The sequence below is a fragment of the Passer montanus genome, unplaced genomic scaffold (genome assembly GCF_014805655.1).
Source record: "Passer montanus isolate IOZ18808 unplaced genomic scaffold, ASM1480565v1 scaffold68, whole genome shotgun sequence".
NCBI classification, from domain to species: Eukaryota; Metazoa; Chordata; class Aves; order Passeriformes; family Passeridae; genus Passer; species Passer montanus.
In genome coordinates, this window is record NW_024371926.1 from 414,875 (window position 1) to 437,247 (window position 22,373).

The following is a 22,373-nucleotide window of genomic DNA, read 5'->3' on the forward strand; positions in this document are numbered from 1 at the left end:
GCGGGGGCTTGCTGCACCGGGGCCGGGCCGAGCCGTGCCGTGCAAATCCCGGGAGCCGGGCCGAGCCGTGCCGTGCGGATCGCGGGGCCCTATCCGTGCCATGCCGTGCAAATCCCGGGAGCCGGGCCGAGCCGTGCCTTGCAAATCCCAGGAGCCGGGTCGAGCCATGCCGTGCAAATCCCAGGAGCCGGGTCGAGCCGTGCCGTGCAAATCCCGGGAGCCGAGCCGTGCCGTGCCGCTCCGCGCTCTCCCAGCAGCGGCGCTGGGGCTGCGGGTGCTGGTGCTGAGCGCGGCGCTGGGCGCGGGGGCGGCCCGGGCTCAGCCGCCCCCCTTCCCTTTCTGGGACCCCTCGCTGCCCTGGCAGCGCCGCCTCGATGACCTGCTGGGCCGGCTGAGCCCCGCCGAGCTGGTGCTGCAGGTGAGGGGGCGGCGGGACCCCCGCGGGGCCCCCGCGGGACTCCCCGCTCAGCGGCGCTGCCCCGCAGGTGGCGAGGGGGGGAGCGATGGGGAACGGCCCTGCGCCCCCCATCCCGCGGCTGGGCATCGCGCCCTACAACTGGAACACGGAGTGTCTGCGGGGCGACGGCGAGGCGCCTGGATGGGCCACGGCTTTCCCGCAGGCCTTGGGGCTTGCCGCCGCCTTCAGGTACCAGCACCGGGGAGCGGGGGCGTGGGACCTGGTGAGACAGGTCCCCCCTTGCCTGCGCCACCCTGACACCCTTGTGATGTTCCCCCAGCCCAGAACTCATCTACCGTGTGGCCAACGCCACGGCCACCGAGGTGAGAGCCAAACACAACAGCTTTGCTGCTGCTGGCCGCTACAGTGACCACACTGGGCTCAGCTGCTTCAGCCCCGTCCTGAACATCATGAGACACCCGCTGTGGGGCAGGAACCAGGTGCCAGCTTGGGCGGGTGCTCCCTGGCTGGAATCAGGCCACAAAGGACCGTGGCTGACCAGCTGGATGTGGCCATGGCTTGCCAGGCTGTGGGGATGTGGGGACAGGGCTCCCAGGGGTGACCCACCTGTGTCCTGGACAGGAGACCTATGGGGAGGACCCGTTCCTGAGTGGGGAGCTGGCCCACAGCTTTGTGCAGGGGCTGCAGGGCCAGCACCCCCGTTACGTTAAGGCCAGCGCTGGCTGCAAACACTTCAGCGTGCACGGTGGCCCTGAGAACATCCCCGTCTCCAGGCTAAGCTTTGATGCCAAGGTGAGCACAGCAGGGCAGGGGGTGTTAAGAGGGCAGGGGACACTTCAGGTGCTGACCCTGCTCTGCCACGGTGCAGGTGCTGGAGCGGGACTGGCGCATGACCTTCCTGCCCCAGTTCCAGGCATGTGTGCGTGCTGGCTCCTACAGCTTCATGTGCAGCTACAACAGGTGTGGAGTGTGGCAGGGGCCATGTGGGCTAGGCTGCCCTTGGCATGGCCAGTGCCCCGCTCTCCTGGCTGCCCCATCCCCTCTCCAACAGGATCAACGGCGTTCCCGCTTGTGCCAACAAGAAACTGCTGACGGACATCCTGCGTGGAGAGTGGGGCTTTGACGGCTATGTGGTGAGCGACGAGGGGGCTGTGGAGCTCATCATGCTAGGGCACCACTACACACACAGCTTCCTGGAGACAGCGGTTGGTGAGCTCACGGGCTGGGCATGGGGTCAGTCCCCAGGCATCGCACAGCCGTGACAGGAGTTCTCCCTTCTCCCTGGCACGGCAGCCTCGGTGAACGCTGGCTGCAACCTGGAGCTCTCCTATGGCATGAGGAACAACGTCTTCATGCACATCCCTCAGGCTCTGGCCATGGGCAACATCACGCTGCAGGTGAGCCGAGGGGAGTGAGACCAGGGGTGTGGGCAGAGAGCTGGGCTGGCCCTGCCAAGCAGAGCTGAGATGTTGGGGTCGGGGTCTCCACAGATGCTGCGTGACCGCGTCCGGCCCCTCTTCTACACACGGATGCGTCTGGGGGAGTTTGACCCCCCAGCCATGAACCCCTACAGCTCCCTGGACCTGAGTGTGGTGCAGAGCCCCGAGCACCGCAACCTCTCCCTGGAAGCTGCTGTCAAGAGCTTTGTGCTGCTGAAGAATGTGCGGGGGACACTGCCCCTCCGGGCCCAGGATCTGCTCAGCCAGCACCTCGCGGTGAGCCCCTGCAAGGCGGGTGGGCCGGGGGACATGCTGGCTCCATACCCAGAGCACACAGGTGTCACAGGGCTGCTGGTGCCCACTCTCACCCCTCTGCCCTCTGCAGGTCGTGGGTCCCTTTGCTGACAATCCCCGGGTACTGTTTGGGGACTATGCACCAGTGCCAGAGCCTCAGTACATCTACACACCCCGGTGAGAAAGTGTGGTCCTACCTCATGTCCCCCTCTCCTGGTCACTGTTCCCCTCTCCTGGTCACTGTCCAGGGCTGCTGCTGGAGCTGCTTGGCCCTTGACTGGTGGCCAGGCAAGGGAGCTGTCCCTATTGTGCCCCGACCCTGGGGCACAGCTGCCACTGTGTCCTCTGCTCTTCCCTGGTGCAGGAAGGGGCTGGAGATGCTGGGAGCCAATGTGAGCTTCACAGCGGGCTGCAGCGAGCCACGGTGCAGGCAGTACTCGAGGGCAGAGCTGGTGAGGGTGGTGGGGACAGCTGACGTGGTGCTGGTCTGCCTGGGGACAGGTAGGTGGGAGTGGGAGGGCACTGGGTGGGCACTGCCAGAGGAAGGGGAGTGCTGTGGGAGAGAGGGGCTGCCCATGAGCCACCTCTGAGGCGGTCGGTGCCCCTCTGCCCTGTCTGCCCACAGGGGTGTAAGGGGCTCTCCCTTGGCTGTCCCCACCCAGGGGTAGATGTGGAGACAGAGGCCAAAGACCGGAGTGACCTGTCCCTGCCGGGGCACCAGCTGGAGCTGCTGCAGGATGCTGTGCAGGCGGGTAGGGGCTCTGTGGGACCTCAACCCACCCAGGTGTTCCCCATCCATGGCATACCCCGGGGTGTGGCACCCAGCAGTGCCACTACTGGCCTCTCAGTGACAGCCACCTCCCTGCAGCCGCTGGGCGTCCCGTCATTCTGCTGCTGTTCAATGCGGGGCCCCTGGACGTGAGCTGGGCACAGGCACATGACGGCGTGGGGGCCATCCTGGCCTGCTTCTTCCCTGCCCAGGCCACGGGCTTGGCCATTGCCAGGGTCCTGCTGGGTGAGGCAGGGGCCAGCCCAGCTGGCCGGCTGCCAGCCACTTGGCCTGCAGGCATGCACCAGGTAAGGCATGCTGGTTGCACCCTTAGCCTTTCCCTGCCTTGGTGGCTGGACAGCTGCAGGATGCAGGGCTGTGGTTCTTGCCTGTGCCCGCCCAGCCCTGCCCTGTTGCACTGGCCCCTTGTCCCACAGGTGCCACCGATGGAGAACTACACCATGGAGGGACGGACATACCGCTACTATGGGCAGGAGGCCCCGTTCTACCCTTTTGGCTACGGGCTGTCCTACACCACCTTCCGCTATCGGGACCTGGTGCTGAGCCCCCCAGTGCTGCCCGTCTGTGCCAACCTCTCTGTGTCTGTGGTGCTGGAGAACACGGGGCTGCGGGACAGCGACGAGGTGGGCACAGCTGCTCTGCACTGATCTGGCCGTGCAGGGTACAGATGTGCCCGAGCTCCCCCTGCAAGGGGACTGCTGTGGAGTCCCATTGTGCTGAGTCCCATCCCTCCGTGCAGGTGGTGCAGCTGTACCTGCGCTGGGAGCAGTCCTCCGTGCCGGTGCCCCGCTGGCAGCTGGTGGCTTTCCGCCGTGTGGCCGTGCTGGCCGGCCGGGAGGTCAAGCTGTCCTTCCAGGTGCTGGCCGAGCAGCGCGCGGTCTGGGCGCAGGACTGGCACCTGGAGCCTGGCACCTTCACCCTCTTCGCTGGAGGGCAGCAGCCAGGCCAGAAGACGCGGGCGCCCTCGGAGGTGCTGAGCGCACGGTTCAGTGTCACCGGCACGGCACGGCCCTTACACACGTGTTAGCAGTGGGGGTGGGCACAGGGTGCTGGCAGAGGAAGGGATGCGAGGTACCCCGTGAGGTACCTGTGTGCTGCGGGCAGAGTTGTGGTTCTCTGCCCTGCAATAAAGTGCTGGTGCTCCGTGGCAGCTGTGTGGGACCTCCTGTCCATCCTCCCGGCTCAGTGCTGGCATCTCCCCGGAGCAGGACCGCGCTGCCCTTCCTCTGCTCAGTGCTTTCAGCCTCCTCCCTGGCTGTCCCACCCCGAGGCGCTGCTGCAGCCGCACACCCTGCCCGTGCCCCACGCCGGACCCGCGTGTGCTGCGGCCACACGTGCCTGCTCTATTTATAGCCGCAGGGCTGCTCCAGCGCATTCCCCGTGCCGAGGGAGCGGTGCCTGGCAGCCCTGGGAGGCTCTGGAGGCCAGGGGCCGGCCCTTCTTCCCAGGCAGGATCCAGGGAGCCGGCAGGGTGCTGCAGGGAAGGGGGCAGCGGTTGGAGTTCCCAAGCCCTGCGCTGGTCCGAGGGACAGATCCAGCCCTGCAGCAGCTCGGGGGCTGTGGAGCAGCGCTGGGATGTGATTCCGGCAGCAATGCTGGCGGGGAGCCGGAGCTGGGCAGGAACTCCTCCGGATGGTGGTGGAAGACTGTGATCTCCTCCAGCCCCGAGGCCGGAGGCCAAGGTGGGGGTGGCGGGGAGCGCGTGGGGCTGCCCAGGCCTGACCCCATGACATCAGGACACTAATTACAGATGCGGCTTGGGATAATTACAGAGCAGGCGCGAGCTGTGGCAGGGCAGGGCGCAGCCCGCTGTGGCTCAGCCCATTGCTGGCCCATTTGTCACTGGCACCCACAGGGGATTGTCCTGCAGCAGCCGGGATTTGCCATGGGCTGTGGCGTAGCCCCATGGCAGCATGCTGGGGTCTGGTTGTTGCCCTGACATGCAGCTGCTGCTGGGTTCCTATTGCATCCATCCATCCCAGGACAGGACACAGGGACAGACGCTCGTCCCCAGGGCCTTGTTGGGTCACTTCCCCATGGGAAGAGGGAATCAGCTGGAGTGCTTTGGGGACAGGGTTTCAGATCAGCCCTTGTGGGCATCGTGTCACAGCAGCAGGGTGGGAGCAGCCTGGGGCCAGGGCAAAGTCCGGGGGCTGAGGAGAGAGGTGGGAGCAGAGGGATAGGGAGCAGGTGGAAATGGGTGGGATGGGGTGTCCCACACAGTACTTTGCTCAGAGGTGCTGGCAGGGTTTGTTTGTCATCCTTATCCCTGTTTGCTCCCAGCCTCGCACAGCGTCAGCTCCTGCTGGCAGGGCTGAGCTGTGGCTGTAGTTATCCTTTGGCTTTGGGGTGCTGATCCCTTTGGGTCCCTACAGTCGGTGTCAGGCCTGAGGGTGCAGCCCCCTGCCCAGACTGGCCTGACAGAGCCATGGCAGTGTTGCACCCCACGCTGCAGGGCTGAGGAGCACAGGGAGTGCCGGGGCATGCAGCAGCCAGGGCTGGGTGCCGTGCTCATCATGAGCTCATCGGATTTTCCATCAGCTCGGGGGGGCAGCTGTTCCCAGCACCACGGGAATGGCGGGCTGGACCCAGGAACCCCAACACAGCAGGGCTCTGCCTGCAGCAGAGTGATTGATCAATCCCTGCTTGTATAAGCCCATCGACTTGGGCTGGCATGGTGTTCATGAGCCCTCTGATTGCACTGTTGGAGCACGGCCACAGGCCCTGTACACCCACGGTTGCCCCTTCCTCACCTCAGTCAGCTCCAGACTGACCCCACTGTGGGGAGAAGGACCATGGACGTGCCTGGATCCAGTGCCAGGCTGTCCCGGAGCCCTGAGATGCTCCAGGTGATGCTGTGGGATCCACAGGCAATGAAGGTTTGGAAGCCACTCATAATCACCCTTGGAGCATGTCATGGAGTGGCTCCAGTCCTGCTCTGCCAGATCCCTTGTGTGCCATGGAAATGCAGAGCTGTGGGGCTGCTGCAGCCCCTTGGAGGCTCAGCCATGCAACAATGTGAGGGGGCTGTTCCCCTTTCCTGTGCCAGGACACATCCTGGCTTTGTGAGGGATTGGGACATTGCTCTTCCTGCCCTCCTCCTAGGGTGCCCGGCTCCCAGAGCTGAGCTTGGCCGTGCAGCATTCCCTGGTGGGGAGTCAGCTGGCTGGTGAGGCTCTGGGAGTTTCAGGAAGCCTCTGCTCTGTCTGAGCCAGGTGAGAGGGTGCAGGGCTAGAGGCTGTAGGAGGGTGATGACTTTAGGGTGATTTGGGGTGTAGGGCTACCCCTGCAGCATCACAGAGCGGGGCCGCCCCGTCTGCTGAGGAGCTCCTCATCCCTGACTCAGGGGAATGCACTTCCAAGGGAAAGGGCTGGGATTTCGGTAAACCTGTTTGCCTGGTAGGTGAGGGAGAATGAGTGGCAGGGGATCTCCTGGCCTGCGGTGACATCATCCCCAAAACAGGCATCTCTGATGGGTGCTGCCCGCAGAAAACCAACTTTGTTCATCCACACACCCAGAGCCGGGCACTCTGCGGGATGCCTGGAGCAGGCTGGCCACGTGGTGGACAAGGACATGTCCCTGCCTCCCGGTGCCCCTGCAGAGCCTGCAGCCGTGTTCCTTCCACTGCTGGTGCTGCCCACTCGTCCCCTCCCCTGGCCGTGCCGCTGCATTCCCGTCCAAGCAGGGCGCAGAGGGGTTTCTGCGCTGAGCGGGGGCCGCTGCTCCTGCCCGGGGAGCGGCCCCTGTTGTCTGCCGGTTACCGGGGCACGGTGGGATGCGGGCGGGGGGAAGCCCCGCCAGCGGAGGCAGCTGCTGGCGGTGACTAAGGCTCACGTGTGACGGGCAGCGGGGGAGCAGCAGCTCCAAGGCCTCTCGAGCAGCTGAGGTGGGGCTGGAAACGGGAAATCGCTGTCTTTTTGGGGTGCCCGAGGCTGGGGCAGCCGCTCCGGGTGGTGCTGGCTGTGCATCGCGGTGCTGCTCGGGGCGGGGCATTTGCTGCGGGGCCAGCGCTTCGCGCACCGTAAAATGCGCGTGCGAGCCCCAAAATCTGGGAGAGCAGGGGCTGCAGGCGGGCGAGTGGCCGAGCAAAGCCGCGGGATGCTGAGCACAAGCCCGAGGCGCGGGTGACGGGCGCGGGGTCCCAGGCGCGGCTGCGGGAGGAGCGGCGCCGGCTCGGGGCTGCGGGGCCGCGTCTGGAGCCGGGGCGAGGCGGAGCATCCCCCCTCGGTAAGGATCCGCGGCGGCGGCGGCGCCGGTACCGGCTCCGGGGGGTGCCCGCGTCCCCTCCCGCGCCGCGGGGCCGCAGGGAGTCGGGCTGCGGGATGCGGCTGCGGGATGCGGCCCGGGGGTGCGGGGTCTGCCGGGGGGTGCGGGATGCGGCCCGCCGTGCCGGCGGAGATGCGGCGGGCGGCTCCGCGGAATGCGGCGGAGCGGAGCGGGGCGGCGGCCCAGGGAGGCGGTGGAGGAGCCGGCTTCCCGGGAGGGACAAAGCCCGGGCACGGCCCTTCCATCTTGGGGAGGGCCGAGCGGCCCCGGCCCCGCCGCCGTGCGGGGGTGCAGGGGTCTGCCCTTGGGAAGCCCCGGGGGTGGCGGCGCCGGCTCGTCCCCGCCGGCCGGGGGGCGATGCCCCCTGTGGGAGGCACCCCCCGCCCGCCCGGCTGGTCCCGGCAGGGCCGGTGCCGCTGCCCCGGGATGAACCGGGCAGGGCGGCGGCGGGGCCGCGCTCGGGGCCGGGGCTGGCGCTGCCTCTCGGGGCTCCAGCGCAGCGCTCGCTGTGACTAAGCAGAGCTCCGCGGAGCCGCTTCCCACCGCGGGAGGAAGAGGAGAGGCGGCTCCCCTCCCCCTCGGCCCCAGTGCTCCATCGCCCGGGCCCGCGGAGAGGGAGGGAGGGATGGCTGCGGCCTCGGCGATGCTGAAAACCGGCGGCTCCCGCACCAACCGGCCGCGGGTCCTGGCAGCGCTGCCCGAAGGACGCGTCCTGCGCCAGACATGTTGTCTGAGTCCCGCTGTCTGCCTCCGCCGCTTCCCGCCCGCCCTGGCCTGCCCGCTCGATGCTGTCGCGGCCCGGGGACAGGGCTGGCTGCTCCCGGCCACCCTGCGGTCATCGGCTGCTCTCCCGTGAGCACAGAATGGTGCTGAAGGAGCACGGGTGGTTTTGCACCATGTCCTCCTTCAGGGACCATCCCTGACCTGTCCGGTGTGGGTGACCTGCAGTGCTGGGCAGCCCGGGCTGCTTCCTGTCTTGCTGCCTAGAGCGGGTCAGAGCCACCAGCAGGGACAGGATTTCACTCAAGGGGCCAGGACCCACCATGTGTGGGGCAGCCAGGGCCACTGGAGGCCAGAAACTCCTGAAAGGCAGCCAGGGCAGGGTGGGACCTGCGGAGCTGCCCAGGTGGGCACAGAGATGCAGTGTACAGAGGGACAAGGACCAAGGTAGGGAGCAGGCAGAGCTTTGTCCTTATCCATGTTCCCCCAGCTTCTCCAGCCCTTCTCCCTTGGCACGGAGGAGAGGAGGGCGAGCTGGTTGCCCGCCAGTGCCTGTGTTTGGGAGCAGCAGCTCGGGAGTTCTCCCAGCGCGGGAGCCGCTGCTGAGAAACCGTCAGAGCAACGTGATGCGACGTGCAGAGTGGTGATGTGACAGTCCCGTGGTGCCATGTCCAAAATAGTTAGCACAGCTCTCGCTCCTTGGAGGGCTCTGAGCAGGGTCGGGCAGCCCCACAGGCAGCCTGCTGGGAACGGAGCTGGATCCTGCACGGCCCCAGCCCTGGTAGGTGCTGCATCCGTGTTGTGAGGCACAGGACCTGTTTTTTGGGGGTACTGACCTGCTCCCCAAGGGGCTGGATGCTGGCAGGCACAGAGCCCCATGCCCTGCCTTCCAGCCAGGTTTCTGTTTCCCAGCATGATGCTAGCAGACAGGTTTTTGGGAGCGCCTGGGCTGGCTGCCCTGGGCACTGCTGGCGCCCCATGGGTCGCCCCAAGGACGAGGGCACCTCCTGTCGCCACTGCCAGCGTGCCAGATGGATGGTGGGCAGGTGTTCCTGCCCCTGCCCTCGGGCTGTTTGGGGTTGCACTGTGACCACAGCCACGGCTTGCTGCGGGGGTGTTGGGGCAGCAGCAGCTCCAGCTCTTTCCTTCGTGTGTGTTTTAAACCCTGGAAACCCCCTGGCTCTGGCCTTGCTCTCGCCACAAGATCCCAAGTTCCCCTTGCTGCTCTCCAGCTCAGCACGCCACTGCAGGCTCGGCAGTGCCAGGGGAGCTCAATGACCTCTGCCCTGGGGCTGGTGCAGTTCCTCCATGGCTGCCCCCCATACCCTTATCCTGGAGCCTTGGCAGGACACGAGCCCTGGGAAGGGAGGCTGGATGTGCCTCTTTCTCCTGCTGGCACCTAGCTGTGCCCTGGCAGGGGCCCTGCTGCCTGTCCCCAGAGGCCTGTCCCCTGGAGCAGGGCTCTCGGCGGTGGTGGGACACGGTGGCTGAAGCCCAGCCAGCTGCCAGCTGTGTTTCACTGGCTCCAAGGTGGCGGGGAGAGGAGCCAGCCATGGGTGACAGTGCCCGTGTGCCTGGGGACACGCTGCAGGTGGCTGTCCCCGTTGAGGACAGGGTGTCATTGCTGATGGCGGCTGCCAGGGTGGCATTGGCCACCCCTATGGGGCTGCTGGCATTGCCCATATCTCCCTGCCCAGGCATGAGGGTGCGTGTCAGTGCTGTGCCTGCAGGCAGGACATAGTGGGGACGTGTTGGGAATGTGCTGTGGACGTTCCAGGGATGTGTCAGGAGCACTTGCTCACTGTCCCTGTCATCCAGGTGTGAGGGTTGCTGCAGCACACGGGAATCCCAGGATCTGGGTGGGACAGGGCAGGGCTCAGCCCCAGGGCACGTCTGAGTGTTGAGCTGGGGGTGGGATCAGGGGCAGCACTGGGGCTTGGAGCACCCCCAGGGCTTGGAGCATCCCGGTGCATGCCACAGTGCTCTGGTGGCCTCAGGCAGAGTGGACACCAGCACCCACAGAGCCATCCCTGCTCTGTGGCCAGGGCTGCCTTCCTGCTCTGCACCAGGACTGCTGGCAAGGAGCAACCCAGGAACCCATCCCCATGGGGCTGCTGCCAGTGCAGGGGAGGCAGCTGGGAACAGCTGCACCAGGGGGGCCTGAGGGTGCATTGCACACACGGATGTCCCCACGGGCCGTGGGGAGCAGCCCTGCAGGGCCAGCAGTGGCTCTTTGGGCTGGCCCTGCAGGCCTTGGCACCGCAGGCACTGCTGCAATGGCCAGGGTGGCTGGGCACTGTGACACTTTTGGGTGTCTTTCCAGCGCTCAGCAGTGACCTCCAGTGTACCATCAGCCCTGCTGATGCCCCCTGCCCCGCTGGGCGCTGCACATGGAGCAGCCTGTGGCTGCTCTGGCTGTGCTGCGGAGCGGGAGCACAAGGATACGGAGCTGAGGGGAGCTGAGGTGACACCGGGCGGGTGCCCCCCCGTTCTGTTGGGCAGTGCCCTGCAGGGACAGTTAACGAGGGCCGCTGGTCCGAGCGGCGCCCGCGGGCCCCGATGTGCTCTCGCTTCACGGCACCGGGGATCTGCCTGCGCCTGGCTGAGCATCCCTGGCCATGTGCCGGCCAAGGAGCCGCGCTGCGCCGGGCCCTGCTGGGCTGGAGGTGCCGCTGGTGCTCGGTGGCACAGGCACCGGTGCCAAAGGGACCCATGCGAGGAGCAGGACGCGGCGTCGAGGGCAGCGCCTCGCCCCGCGCTGGGCACGGTGGCAGCAGCGGGGCCGGTGCCATGCGGGCTCGCCCGGGCTGGCTGCTGCAGGGCAGCCGTGCCTGCGTGTCTGGGGGGACGGGAGCTAATCCGTGTGGAATGCCCCGGCCGGGGGAGAGGGGACGCCCGCGCCGCCTGGGCGCAGGCAGCGTTGGGTTTCAGGGCAGCTGCCGTGCTGGAGCAGCGACAGGGACAGATGGTGGCAGGGCTGGCCCTGCCCCACCTTGGGGGTCTTGGCTGGACCCGGAGCTCTTGGCCGTGCCCAGAACCCTGCCCTGGCCACAGGTGCTGTTGTCTCTCTGGCCAGTGGGGCAGGGCAGATCCTGCCCAGGGCTCTGTGCCGGGCTGTGTGGGGTGGCAGGAGGCACCCACTGTCCCCTGCCAGTGCTCCCCACATGTCCAGGGCTCTCTGAGCTATTTCCATCTGCTCAGGGGATCAGCCTGGCCTTGATGCTTTCACGCCCTGTGGGCTGCACTTGGCTGTGCCACCACAGTGGTGCCAGGGTCACCCCTCCCAGCTGGTACACACGTAGTGACACTGCAGGTGGCATCCCAGGATCTGGCAGCTGGGGGCTGCCCAGCCCTGCTGCCTGTGGTTGCTCATCTGAGGCAGCCCTGGGGGGCAGAGCAGGGGACCCCCAGTCCCAGCCCCTCATCAGACCGGTGGCTGCCTTGCAGGGAGCAGCTCTGGGGACATGGGATGTGCAGGATCGGGGCCAGGGGATGGGCTGGCTTCCTGCAGCAGAAAATACCCGGAAAGTCTGCGGGGGGGCCGGGCTGCCTGTGTCCCACGGAGTCCAGGGTGGGGGAACCCTGCTGGCACAGCCCTGGCCTGGGGGGCTGCAGCAGCACCCCCGGCCCCTCTCTGGGAACCAGGGGACCTGGGGTGTGCCCGTGCTGTCAGTGCAGGGGGCTGGCAGTGCCTGTTTGGGTAGCCTGGGCTGACCCTGGCTTGGAGCACTCCAGCATGGGGTGGGTGAGGAGCTGTAGGGTGGGTGAGGAGCTGTGGTGAGGAGCCGTGGGGTGGGTGAGGAGCCGTGGGATGGGTGAGGAGCTGTGGTGAGGAGCTGTGGGGCGGGTGAGGAGCCGTGGTGAGGAGCTGTAGGGTGGGTGAGGAGCGGCGCCAGCTGTGTTTGCAGAGCCCACACTTTGCCCCTCGCTGAGGGTTGTGGAGAGCTCTGCAAACACGTCTGAGCTGCCGTGTGACATCAGCTGGTGGTGGCTGCTGCTCACTGGGGTTCTGCCATCCCCCCTGGAGCCAGGGGCTCACTCTGCAGTCCATAGGGCTGGAGCTGTGTGTCCTGGGGTGGGTCTGGCATCATTCTGGCCAGGAGTGACAGTGCTGCTGCTGCTGCATGGGGTTGGAGTTGGGATCCTGGCAAGTACTGAAGGGTTTGTTTGCAGAGGGCTGATAATGGGGGCTGGGGGAGTCACCACCACTGCTGTCACTGTGGACACTTCCGACACCAATTCTACAGAGGGCACGTGCCATGGCATTGCCAGGCGCTGGCACCGTCTCAGGCTGTGCTCAGCCTCCCTCGGGGTGCCCAGGGGTCATCCAGAACGGGGGACACCCCCCGGGCTGCCCCCGGGCCGGCCCCACGCGGGGAGGGGGCTCTGTCTGGCAGCCTGGTGTGCATTCCTGGGCCATGAGTTCACGGCTGCGGGTCCGTGGCGCGATGGGGGCCACGGGCTGTCACGGTGACGTCAGGCCACGGCCCGCGCCCATCCTGCTCCGCTGCGCCGCGGAAACACTCCAGGTCCTGATCCCCTCGGGGAGAGTGGCAGGGGAGTGTGTGGGTCCCTGTGCCCCTGGGGGGTCTCTGGCCCCGTGTCCCCCCAGGGCAGGGCCGGGCGGCAGCTGCCAGGGGATGAAGGGCAGCTTTGTGGTGGCAGTGCCTGGTGGAGCCCGGCTGTCCCTCTGTGCATTGTGCGCCCAGCGCCTGGCACCCGCTGCGGGTGCCCCCCAGGATTGGGGAAGCAGCAGCAGGGCTGAGGTGGGGTCCCACTGCCCTCCCCGGCCTTGCTCCTGAGGGCTGTGTTTGGGGGGACAGGGCTGTGTCCCCTGAGGGCTGTGTCTGGGGAAGATGGGCCTTCCACAGGCTTCCCCAAGTGAGTGACCTTGTGTTCTGCTCTGCTCCTCTTGCAGGGAAGCCACCATCCCCGATGGGAGACAGCATCCCCCCTCCCTCTGTGCCACCCCCTGTGCCTGGGGGTGCCCTGCAGGGAGAGCGCAGCTTCCCCCAGCACGAGCGACCCGGCCCTCCAGATGTCATCCCCTCGGAAAAGACCGTCCCACCCATCCCACCCGTCCCTGCAGCCGTCACTCCCTCTGAGAAGACCATCCCACCCGTCCCTGCTGCCATCACCCCCTCTGAGAAGACCGTCTTGCCCATCCCTGCAGCCGTGCCCCCCTCCCAGCAGCCCGTCTGCCCCCCGGCTGTGATGTCCCCCTCTGAGAGCAGCCCCCCGCAGCGTGCCCGACCCAGCCCTCCAGCCACTGCCCAGCCCTCCGTGCCACTGCCAGGACAGCCCGTGTCCCCCAGCCCTGCGACTGTGGTCCCCTCAGCACAGAGTGTTCCCCCCCGGGGTGACCATTCCCCCCCGGGACCCCCCAAGCCGCCTGGGATGGAGCACCCCAAAGAAGAGGCATTGTCCCAGCCCACTGGCCAGCCTGGCCCCGTCCACGCTGCTGCTCCCAGCTCTGTGGAAACTCTGCCCCACGGGAGCCAGCCCCCAGCCCCAGCTGCCACCCAAGGGCCCCCTCCTGATGCCAAGAGCTCCCTGGGTGCCACAGCCGGGCCCTCAAAGGACGTGAGCTCCCGGAGCAGCCGCCCCTCAGCGTCTCCTGCCGCCAGCCCCCGGCCCAAGCAAGGTGGGTGCCAGGAGGTGCTCCAGTGATGCTGCACCCTGAGGGCACCAATGGGTGCCTGGTGGGGCTGGGCACTGCCGTGACGGTGTTTCCCCTCTGCAGATGCCCAGAAAGCCCAGGCAAGGCACAAGCAGGCGAAGGAGCGGCGCGAGGAGCGGGCCAAGTACCTGGGTATGGGCTGGGAGGGAAAGTGGATGGAGGGGAGGCAGGGGCTAAGGAGCTTTGCTGGGTCATGGGCAATCCCATTAACTGGTGAGCTGAGCCTGGGTGCGAACTGCAGTGCTGGCAGCTCTGCCCACCAGGCACAGCACTGATTCCCTGGCACACTGCTGACCCCCGGGCACATTGCTGACCCTCCAGCACATCACTGACCCCCAGGCACATTTCTGACCCCCAGGCACACCGCTGATCCCCAGACACTCTGCTGACCCCCAGTAACACTGCTGACCCCCGGGCACATTTCTGACCCCCAGGCACCCTGCTGACCCCCAGGCACACTGCTGACCCCCAGGCACTCTGCTGACCCCCGGGCACACTGCTGACCCCCAGGCACATTTCTGACCCCCAGGCACATTGCTGACCCCCAGGCACACTGCTGACCCCCAGGCACATTTCTGACCCCCAGGCACACTGCTGACCCCCAGGCACACTGCTGACCCCCAGGCACATTTCTGACCCCCAGGCACACTGCTGACCCCCCAGCACACACTGTTGCTCCCTGCTTTGGATGCTCCCTGGGTCTGTGCAGGTGCCACCAGCCCTGGTACCAGCTCTGCCGTGTGCAGGCAGCCCACAGTGGCTCGGGGCAGCGGGCGAGCAGGGCCCCTGCGCCGAGCATGGGGCCTCCTTGTCCCCGCGCTCTTTCCACCCTCATTCCCCCATTGTTCACCGCGCGGCTCGGCGGGCTCCCGGCGGGCTCCCGGCCTTCCTTTTGTCCTGGCCCAAACCCCTCCCTCGCTGGCCGGCCGTGATGCTGCCTGCCCCGCGAGCCCGGCCGCGTGCCCCGGCCGCAGCCACCGGCATGGGCACGCGGTGCCACCACGGGGCTGCCCCGGGCCGTGCCTCCGGTGCGACCCCGCTGCCCCCCGCAGCTGCCAAGCGGGTGCTGTGGCTGGAGAAGGAGGAGAAGGCCCGGCTGCTGCGGGAGAAGCAGCTGGAGGAGCGGCGCAAGCGGCTGGAGGAGCAGCGGCTGCGGGCGGAGAAGCGCCGGGCGGTGCTGGAGGAGCGGCAGAGGCAGAAGCTGGAGAAGAATAAGGTGGGGATGGGGATGGGTATCACGGGTGCTGTGGGCAGGGGGCTGGGGTGGCACGTGGGATGCAATCCCTGAGGAGTTCACGTGGCTCCAGCAGCCCTTCAGGAGATGCTTCCTGAACTCTTTGGGAGTACCCATCCTCTGCTGCCCCTCCTTCCTGGTGCAGAGCCTGTGCTGTGCCCAGCTTCTCGGCACGTGTGCCTGGCCAGGGCAGGCATCACTGTCCTGTCTCCCTGCAAGCACCCCCATCGCTGTCATGGCCTCATGCTGGCTGGCTCAGCCCCGCTGCCTCGGCCTCTGGGCTCAGGCTGTCCCTCTCCCTCGGGCAGGAGCGCTATGAGGCAGCAATCCAGCGGTCGGTCAAGAAGACGTGGGCAGAGATCCGGCAGCAGCGGTGGTCCTGGGCTGGGGCCCTGCACCACGGCTCCCCCGCACACAAGGACGGTGAGTGCTGGCACCTGGGGACCCTGTGGCTCTGACAGCGGTGGGGGCAGCTGGGCATCTCTGCCAGCCCTCAAACCCAGCTCAGCCCCCCTTGGTGGGGCATGCTGCCATCTCTCTGGGCTGTGCAGGGGACTGATGGGGTCCCGTGGCTGTTCCCTGCTCCTGTGGGGCTGGTGTAAGGTGGAGGCTGTGTGTCACAGTCCCTGTTCCACTCAGAGACCTGCCTGGGGGCAGCCCTGGCTGCCGCAGCATGCCATGGCCACACTGCCAGGTCTCCAGCAGCTGTGAAGAGCCCCTGGCCCCAGGGGCTGTGGGGCTGCACGAGGCCTCTGCAGGCTCTGGTTGGGGTCTGTGCTGCGGCGTGTCCCCTTGTCCCCCAGCTGGGTGGGGGCAGTGCTTGGTCCCTCCAGATCCAGTATGGAGGTGACCGTGGCTGTATGTGTGGCTGCAGAAGCTGGTCCTGCTCCATGGGGGCTTCTTGGGGACGCTCTGCATGATTCAGCCCTTGGACATGTGGAGTCTCCACTGTCCCCTGACTGCTGTGCTGTGCTGGCAGGTGCCAGCACTGGCATGGATGGTGCATAGAGGAGAGCGCTGTGTCCATAGGAACTGTCTGGCCCTCACATGCCATGGGGCAGCTGTGGTGGCCCTGGCTGTACCTGGCCAGGCTGTGTACAGGTTTGTGGCTGTACCTGCCTGGGCTGTGTACAGGTGTTGTGTTCTTGGCTGTACCTGGCCAGGCTGTGTACAGGTTTGTGGCTGTACCTGGCCAGACTGTACAGGTTTGTGGCTGTACCTGGCCGGGCTGTGTACAGGTGTTATGTTCCTGGCTGTACCTGCCAGGCTGTGTACAGGTTCCTGGCTGTACCTGCCAGGCTGTGTACAGGTGTTGTGCTCCTGGCTGTACCTGCCAGGCTGTGTACAGGTGTTGTGTGTCAGGTTGTGTGCACTGGCACCGTGTGCCCAGTGCCGTGTGTGCTCAGGTGTTGCGTGCCTGGCTGTACCTGGCTGGGCTGGGCTGTGTGTGCAGCCTCCACATTCTGGGTACGCCTGTCTCAGTGCCGTGTGTGCCACTGTGGCTCGTGGCACACTCGGGGTGTCTCTGGTGCAGGGTCTGGCAAGGGGACACCTTCCCCTGCCATTCCCACGGGGATGTGCTGCTGGAGCTGCTGCCAGCTGTCTCTCTCCAATCTCTCGCCTCCACCAGCGCTGAGCTTCCCTGGCTGTTTGTCCAAAGGGGCCAGGCATGGTGGGGAGATCCCAGCTACCTGTGGAGGTGCTGCCAGCCACCAGCATTTTCCTGGCAGTGCCACAGTGACCCAGCACCGGTGTGGTGTTGTCTCATGTCTGTCTGGACCTGCTGCCCTCGCCCTGCTCCCCCAGGGTGGATGCTCTCCTGGTGCTGCCAAGGTCCCCGGCCACCTGCTCCTGATTCCCAGGACTGTGTTTGGGAAAATTGTTGTAGTGGGGCCTGGGAGCTGCCCTGGCTCTCTGAGGATGAGATTCCTGCATGACCCCAGCATGACCCTGCAGGGTTCAGACACTGCCATACTGAATGCCAGTGCTGTGTGTCGTGTCCCCAGACACCAGTATCTCCTCTGGCCCCGCTCTGTGCCGTGTCACTGGATTCCAGCATCTCCTGTCCCACTCTGTGCCGTGTCCCCAGACTCCAGCATCTCCTATCACAGTCTGTGTTGTGTCCGTGGATTCCAGCATCTCCTGCCCCACTCTGTACTGTGCCCCTGGATTCCAGCATCTCCTGCCCCACTCTGTACCGTGCCCCTGGATTCCAGCATCTCCTACCCCATTCTGTGCTGTGTCCCCCGACTCCAGCATCTCCCCTGGTCGTTCCACTTCTGCCCCCGTGCCCTGGCACAGCCGTGCATGCTGCATGTGGGGGGCCCGGCCCCGGCCCCGGGACCTTAATGCCCTTGTGTCTTTTCCCTCCTCCAGGTGCGAGCCGGTGCTCGGTGTCCGCTGTAAACCTCCCCAAACACGTCGACTCTATAATCAACAAGCGGCTCTCCAAATCCTCCGCCACCCTCTGGAACTCTCCCAGTAGAAGTAAGAGCCCTTTGCGTTTGCCCCAGCGCAGGGGGCACAGCCAGGCCCCCGCCCAGTGCTGGGGACCCCTGATGCCAGGGTGCCCCATCCCCAGGTGCCCGCGGAGAGAGGAGAAGCCGTTTGCTGTTTGGGGGAGGAGGCTGGAACCGGCCGGTGGCTCCTTGAGGCTCTGTGGGCTGGGAGGAGAAGGAAGAGGAGGAGGAGGAATGGCTGCATGGTGGCAGCCCCATGGGGCGCCAGCACAGGCATGGGAGCTTGGCTCCCTGCCCCAGGGCAGCTCTGGTGGGTGCTGGTGCAGCCACAGAGGGGCTGCCTGTCACCTGCCCTCCTGGGGCTGGGCACGGTGCCAGAGCCCCCACAGGCTGCTGGAGCTGGGTGCCACAGAGCTCTGTGGCCGTGGTGCTGCAAGGTCATCCTGGCCCTGGGAGCACTGCCCAGGGCTGCAGCCATGCCAGAGGGATGTGTCCAACAGAGGGATGTGTCCAGTGCCGGGGCTGCTGTTGTGTTTCGGGGTTGCCTGGTGATGGGCGCCTTCCCGGACGGGTATAAATAGCCAGAGCAGCTGACGCCGTGGCTGTGGTGACGCAGGCAGCTCCCACCGCCCTGTGCTGGGGCTCAGCCCAGGGACAGGCACCTGGGGGCTGTCAGCACTGCCCGGGTGGGAGCAGCGTCTCCCTGGGCCCGTGCCAGACCTGCCACCCTGTCCCCCTGCAGCGTCCGTGGCTCTGTGCTCTCCCCTCCCAGCAGCCGGTGCTGCCCCTGGCCAGATGCCCAGTGGAGAGGGGCAGAGGGGCCCTGTCTCCCTGGGTGGTTCCCATGCGCCGCAGGGTGTTTGGTGACATGTGCTGCAGGGCACCCAGTGGCAGCTTGGTGCCCAGCTGAGCCAGCTGTGTGGCCAGGCATTGCTATTCCATGGGTGCTGTAATCCTGGCCTGGCTCCTGGGGCACACTTGGTGATTTAGCACAGCTCCTGTGGGATGAGGGCACACTGTGGTGTCCCCTGGGCAGCTGGCATGTGCCAGGGCCTTGCTCACACAGAGCAGGGGCACAGAAGGGTGCCACTGCTGGGCACAAGGAGAGGGCAGAGTGGGTGGACTGCTGTCACCAGGGTGGCACCCGGCACCACTGGGTGACTGCGGTGTCCACAGGACACAAGGGCACCGTTGTCGTCACACCACAGCGCCGTCCACAGGCACCCAGCCACCCACCCATGGCATGGCCCCTCATCCTGCTCAGCTGTGTGGGGCCGTGGGGACCCCTCCCCAGCACAGCCAGGCTCTGGGCACTCCTGGAACTGTGCATGCGCCGTGCTATTGCTGCAGACACACGGCTGCTCCCTCCCGGCGGCGGCTGTGAGGGCAGGACTGGAGTCTGGAGGTTTGTGGCGCACTAATGGCCCCTCTCCCTCCCCAGACCGGAGCTTGCAGCTGAGCCCATGGGAGAGCAGCATCGTGGACCGGCTGATGACGCCCACCCTGTCCTTCCTGGCGCGCAGCCGGAGCGCCGTGACACTGGCTGGGAATGGCAAGGAGCAGGGTGAGCCCTTGGGTCAGGGACACGCGGGTCCTGGCACAGGCAGGGAACCAGGATGAGGGAGCCTGGAGTCAGTGGGCAGCTGGCGTTGGTGCCAGCTCCATCCTGACCCTGGTCACTCCTCCCCCAGTGCCCGTGTGCCCCCGCTCAGCCTCCGCCAGCCCCCTCAGCCCCTGCCACAACCACCGCCTGCCGCACCGCTGCTGGGAGCGCCGGAAGGCGGCTGCTGCCAGCCCTGATGTGACGCCGCGCCGCAGGACTGAGCCCTCGCCTGTGAGTGCCACCTCCCATGGGGACCCTGGGTGCCAGGGCAGCTGTGGGGCACGGTGTGGCTTCCAGCCAAGCCCAGCACCCAGCGCTGACGCCATCTCTGTCCTTGGAGCAGAAGAAGAAGGAGAAGAAGGAGAAGGATCGGGAGAACGCCAAGGAGCGCAGCGCCCTGTCCCGTGAGCGCAGCCTCAGGAAGCGGCAGTCACTGCCGGCGGCACAGCCCCGGCTCCTGCCCGCGGCTGACAGCAGGTCAGGACCCCCACCCCGAGGCTTCCCAGCCCCTGACCCCACCCGTGGGCTGCCCCAGCCCCACTAACACTGTCTCTTGCTCTGTTTGCAGCCCCGGCCCCAAGAACCGTCCCTCATCCCCTGCCGCCTCCAAGAACCGTCCTTCATCCCCTGCCACCCCCAAGAATCGTCCCTCATCCCCTGCCACCCCCAAGAACCGTCCCTCGTCCCCTGCCACCCCCAAGGCCCGCCCGGCGTCCCCCAGCCCGGCCCTCAGCTCTCCCCACAAGCCGCCCCTGTCTCGAAGCACCCATTCCTCCCCCAAGGTGCGGGCCAGGGCTCGGGAGGAGCGGGGGGAGCAGGAGGGCCAGGCAAAGGCACGGGAGAAGAAGGAGGAGGAGCGGGGTCCGGCACCCCCAGCCCTTCCCGAGCCCCCCAAGGTGCCTGCAGAGCCAACAGCAGGTGGGTACAGTGTCACCGCGGAAGCCGCAGGGCTGGGAGAAGCCAGAGCAGTCCTGACGCTGCCTCCCTTCCCCAGGCCCCCCAGTCCCTGCAGCCCCCGGCCCTGTGCCGGCCAGCCCCCCAGCCAGACCCCCCGCCGGCACCACGGACCGGGAGGAGGCTGCCCGGCTGCTGGCGGAGAAGCGACGCCAGGCCCGGGAGCAGCGGGAGCGCGAGGAGCGGGAGCGCCGGGAGCAGGAGGAGCAGGAGAGGTGGGTGTTGACCCCCTGGCCCCCAGCCCCGGCCCCCTGCCGTGCTAAGGGCCCCCTCCCCGCAGGCGGGTGCAGGAGGAGCGGGCGCAGCGGGCGGCCGAGGAGCAGAGCCGCAGGGAGGCCCTGGCACGGCAGCGGGAGGAGGAGCGGCGGCTGCAGGAGGAACGAGAGGCCCAGGAGAGAGCCCGGGCTGAGCGAGAGGAGGTGGAGCGGCTGCAGAGACAGGTTGGGGTGACAGAGCGTGGGGGAAAGGGGCTGCGGGAGGTGGGGGACAAGGGCAGGGATGGAGGAGCAAGGCAGGGATGATCTGTGATTCACTCTCCATGGGGTGAGAACCAGCCCAGCCCCTCAAGGCCCACGGTGGCAGGAGGGAACATGGGGCAGGGCTGTGCTGAGCTGTCCAGGCAGCACATCCCCACAGCTCCTGCCCCATCCCTTTCCCCCCTGCCCCATCTCATGCCTTCCTGGCCTGCTGTGGCACAGAAGGAAGAGGCCGAGGCCAGGGCGCGCGAGGAGGCTGAGCGGCAGCGCCTGGAGCGGGAGAAGCACTTCCAGCGTGAGGAGCAGGAGCGGCTGGAGAGGAAGAAGGTGAGGGTGGGGGGCATCTCCAGGCAGGGAGCACGGCAGGTTTTTCCCTGGAAGAGATCCTGCCTGGCACCAGGGTGGGTCCGGGTGGTCAGGGCCGTGTGTGAGTCCCTGTGTGACTGCAGCGCCTGGAGGAGATCATGAAGAGGACGCGCAAGTCGGACGCAGCAGACACCAAGGTGGGAGCCTGTCCTCTGTCCTGGGGCACTGGGGACTTGGGCACTGGACAGAGCCCTCCTGCCCCCGCCTGCAGACCCTCACAGCTCTCCTGTCCCTGCAGAAGAAGGACGACAAGAAGGTGGTGAACGGGAAAGCAGCCGAGCGGGAGGATGTGCCAGGTGTGTGGGCACCCCGGGCTGCTTCCCCCAGCCACGCTCTGGCCCGGGCCGTGGCTGAGCCAGGTTCTGCCGTGTCCTCAGGCCGCGAGAAGCACCTGGGGCCAATCCCCAAGGCAGAGGAGCTCCCGGAGACGGAGACCCCAAGCGCAGGGACGCCGGGGGGAACGAAGGGCTTGGTGGGCGAGGGGCTGCAGCCGAGGTGAGCGCGGGGACAGCGGGGGGAGCCGGGGGGCGGCGGGGCCGGGGCTGAGCCCAGCCCTCCCCTCCCGCAGCGCCAAGGAGGCGGCAGCCCTGGTGAACGGCGTGCAGCCCGGCAAGCACGAGAACGGCTTCTCGGGCACCGAGGGCTCCAAGGAGCTGCGGGACCTGTCCCACCACGGCGGCGGCCCCGGCAGCATCATCCCCTTCGGCGACAAGGAGCCCTTCCTCAAGCAGGCCGTGGTGAAGCCGCCGCAGGTGACAGGTGAGCAGGGCAGGGCTGTGGGGGCACAGCGCTGTGTGCACCCCGGGCTCACACCGTTCTCTCCACCCGCAGAGGTGCTCTGAGGGCTTGGCTGACGTTCCCAGGGGCCGCTGCCCTCGCAGACCCGTAGCTGTCGTCAGAACACGACCCTCGCTGCTCCTCCCGGGCGCCCGGGGGCTGCAGGGCCCCGGGGAGGACGCCTGGCTCCTCTCTCTGTTCTCGTTTTTATTTCGTTTTGTTGGGTTTTTTTTTTTTATTTTATTTTAAATATGCACCTTATCAGACTGACAGCCCACCCTCGCAGCCCGCCGGAGCCGCCCCAGACGTGTGGTGTAACGATGTAGTTATTTAACTCGCTGGGTACAACGTCTGTGAATACTGTAAATAGAGCCGGCCGGGCGTGGGGACGCTCTTGGGGGGCTCGGGGGGGGCCGGGTCACAGCTCCCACTCCCCCCGTTCCCCCGCATGTCCGTGTGTCCCCGGGCCCGGCCGGCACCACGCTGCTCTGTGCCCTTGTGACAGTGTTATGCATCCAGACAACCTTTGACAACAATTAAAAGTGGACAATGCCCTCGGCGTGCCTCTCTGTGTCCGGGGAGGGGACTGGACGGGTCCGGGTCCGTGTCCGTGTGTGTCCGTGCCTCGGGGCTGGGCTGGGCTGGGCAGGGCAGGGCACTCTCTGGGTCTACGGAGGTTCGCCCCCGTGCCCGCTCCATCAGCTCCGTCCCGGCCATGTGGGGAAATTCATCCCGGCGGCCCCACCGCCAGCAGGGCCCTGCCCCAGCGCTGCGCTCCTCACGGGCCCTCAGGAGTGGGACACAGCGGGAGGGTTACTACAGGGCTGGGTGGGAGAGGGCCCGCCAGGCGCCCTGGGCGAGGGCCGCGCCCCGGCGGCGCGCACGGCGAGCAGGCC

The 22,373-nt window shown here is 67.1% G+C and overlaps 3 protein-coding genes across 10 annotated transcripts; all 3 read left to right on the forward strand.

The window, feature by feature from the left end:
- On the forward strand, positions 1-4,109 carry LOC120511710 (probable beta-D-xylosidase 5). Of its 2 annotated transcripts, XM_039729181.1 has the most exons (15): positions 1-111; positions 211-418; positions 486-646; positions 738-897; positions 1,040-1,210; positions 1,287-1,378; positions 1,470-1,627; positions 1,712-1,815; positions 1,909-2,133; positions 2,243-2,328; positions 2,516-2,652; positions 2,814-2,903; positions 3,020-3,228; positions 3,358-3,564; positions 3,681-4,109. In XM_039729181.1, the coding sequence occupies exons 1-15, from the start codon at positions 101-103 to the stop codon at positions 3,966-3,968; spliced, it is 2,307 nt and encodes a 768-aa protein (XP_039585115.1). In that variant the 5' UTR covers positions 1-100; the 3' UTR covers positions 3,969-4,109. The 2 variants fall into 2 exon arrangements, with proteins under 2 accessions (XP_039585115.1, XP_039585113.1); XM_039729179.1 differs by lacking the exon at positions 1-111 and having other exon boundaries at positions 120-418.
- A 2,586-nt stretch (positions 4,110-6,695) lies between these two features.
- On the forward strand, positions 6,696-22,034 carry MAP7D1 (MAP7 domain containing 1). Of its 6 annotated transcripts, none has more exons than XM_039729203.1 (18): positions 6,696-6,828; positions 12,847-13,572; positions 13,672-13,740; positions 14,661-14,824; positions 15,151-15,265; positions 17,219-17,329; positions 18,743-18,865; positions 18,993-19,135; positions 19,248-19,381; positions 19,473-19,822; positions 19,899-20,073; positions 20,139-20,298; positions 20,557-20,661; positions 20,784-20,837; positions 20,939-20,996; positions 21,078-21,195; positions 21,269-21,459; positions 21,532-22,034. In XM_039729203.1, exons 2-18 carry the CDS (start codon positions 12,864-12,866, stop codon positions 21,540-21,542), a joined length of 2,790 nt encoding a protein of 929 aa, XP_039585137.1. In that variant the 5' UTR covers positions 6,696-6,828; positions 12,847-12,863; the 3' UTR covers positions 21,543-22,034. The 6 variants fall into 6 exon arrangements, with proteins under 6 accessions (XP_039585137.1, XP_039585136.1, XP_039585132.1 ...); XM_039729202.1 differs by lacking the exon at positions 6,696-6,828 and adding an exon at positions 7,263-7,290; XM_039729198.1 differs by lacking the exon at positions 6,696-6,828 and adding an exon at positions 7,979-8,060.
- Positions 15,273-17,201, forward strand: LOC120511724 (SCO-spondin-like). Of its 2 annotated transcripts, XM_039729205.1 has the most exons (3): positions 15,273-15,943; positions 15,977-16,119; positions 16,191-17,201. In XM_039729205.1, exons 1-3 carry the CDS (start codon positions 15,759-15,761, stop codon positions 17,189-17,191), a joined length of 1,329 nt encoding a protein of 442 aa, XP_039585139.1. In that variant the 5' UTR covers positions 15,273-15,758; the 3' UTR covers positions 17,192-17,201. The 2 variants fall into 2 exon arrangements, with proteins under 2 accessions (XP_039585139.1, XP_039585138.1); XM_039729204.1 differs by having other exon boundaries at positions 15,273-16,119.
- Positions 22,035-22,373: the final 339 nt, after the last annotated feature.

What these genes read in the sequence shown, in the direction of transcription:
- LOC120511710 (XM_039729179.1), top strand. Translation starts at nt 167, where the DNA reads ATGCCGTGCAAATCCCAGGAGCCGGGTCGAGCCGTGCCGTGCAAATCC. An exon ending in GGGCTTGCCGCCGCCTTCAG is followed by an intron (nt 647 to 737) that starts GTACCAGCACCG and finishes ATGTTCCCCCAG; the next exon opens with CCCAGAACTCATCTACCGTG. An exon ending in GGCCTGCAGGCATGCACCAG is followed by an intron (nt 3,229 to 3,357) that starts GTAAGGCATGCT and finishes CTTGTCCCACAG; the next exon opens with GTGCCACCGATGGAGAACTA.
- MAP7D1 (XM_039729197.1), top strand. Translation starts at nt 8,252, where the DNA reads ATGTGTGGGGCAGCCAGGGCCACTGGAGGCCAGAAACTCCTGAAAGGC. An exon ending in CTCCCCCGCACACAAGGACG is followed by an intron (nt 15,266 to 17,218) that starts GTGAGTGCTGGC and finishes TCCCTCCTCCAG; the next exon opens with GTGCGAGCCGGTGCTCGGTG. An exon ending in TGGAGCGGCTGCAGAGACAG is followed by an intron (nt 20,299 to 20,556) that starts GTTGGGGTGACA and finishes GCTGTGGCACAG; the next exon opens with AAGGAAGAGGCCGAGGCCAG.
- LOC120511724 (XM_039729204.1), top strand. Translation starts at nt 15,759, where the DNA reads ATGATTCAGCCCTTGGACATGTGGAGTCTCCACTGTCCCCTGACTGCT. An exon ending in ACCTGCCAGGCTGTGTACAG is followed by an intron (nt 16,120 to 16,190) that starts GTTCCTGGCTGT and finishes GGCTGTGTACAG; the next exon opens with GTGTTGTGTGTCAGGTTGTG.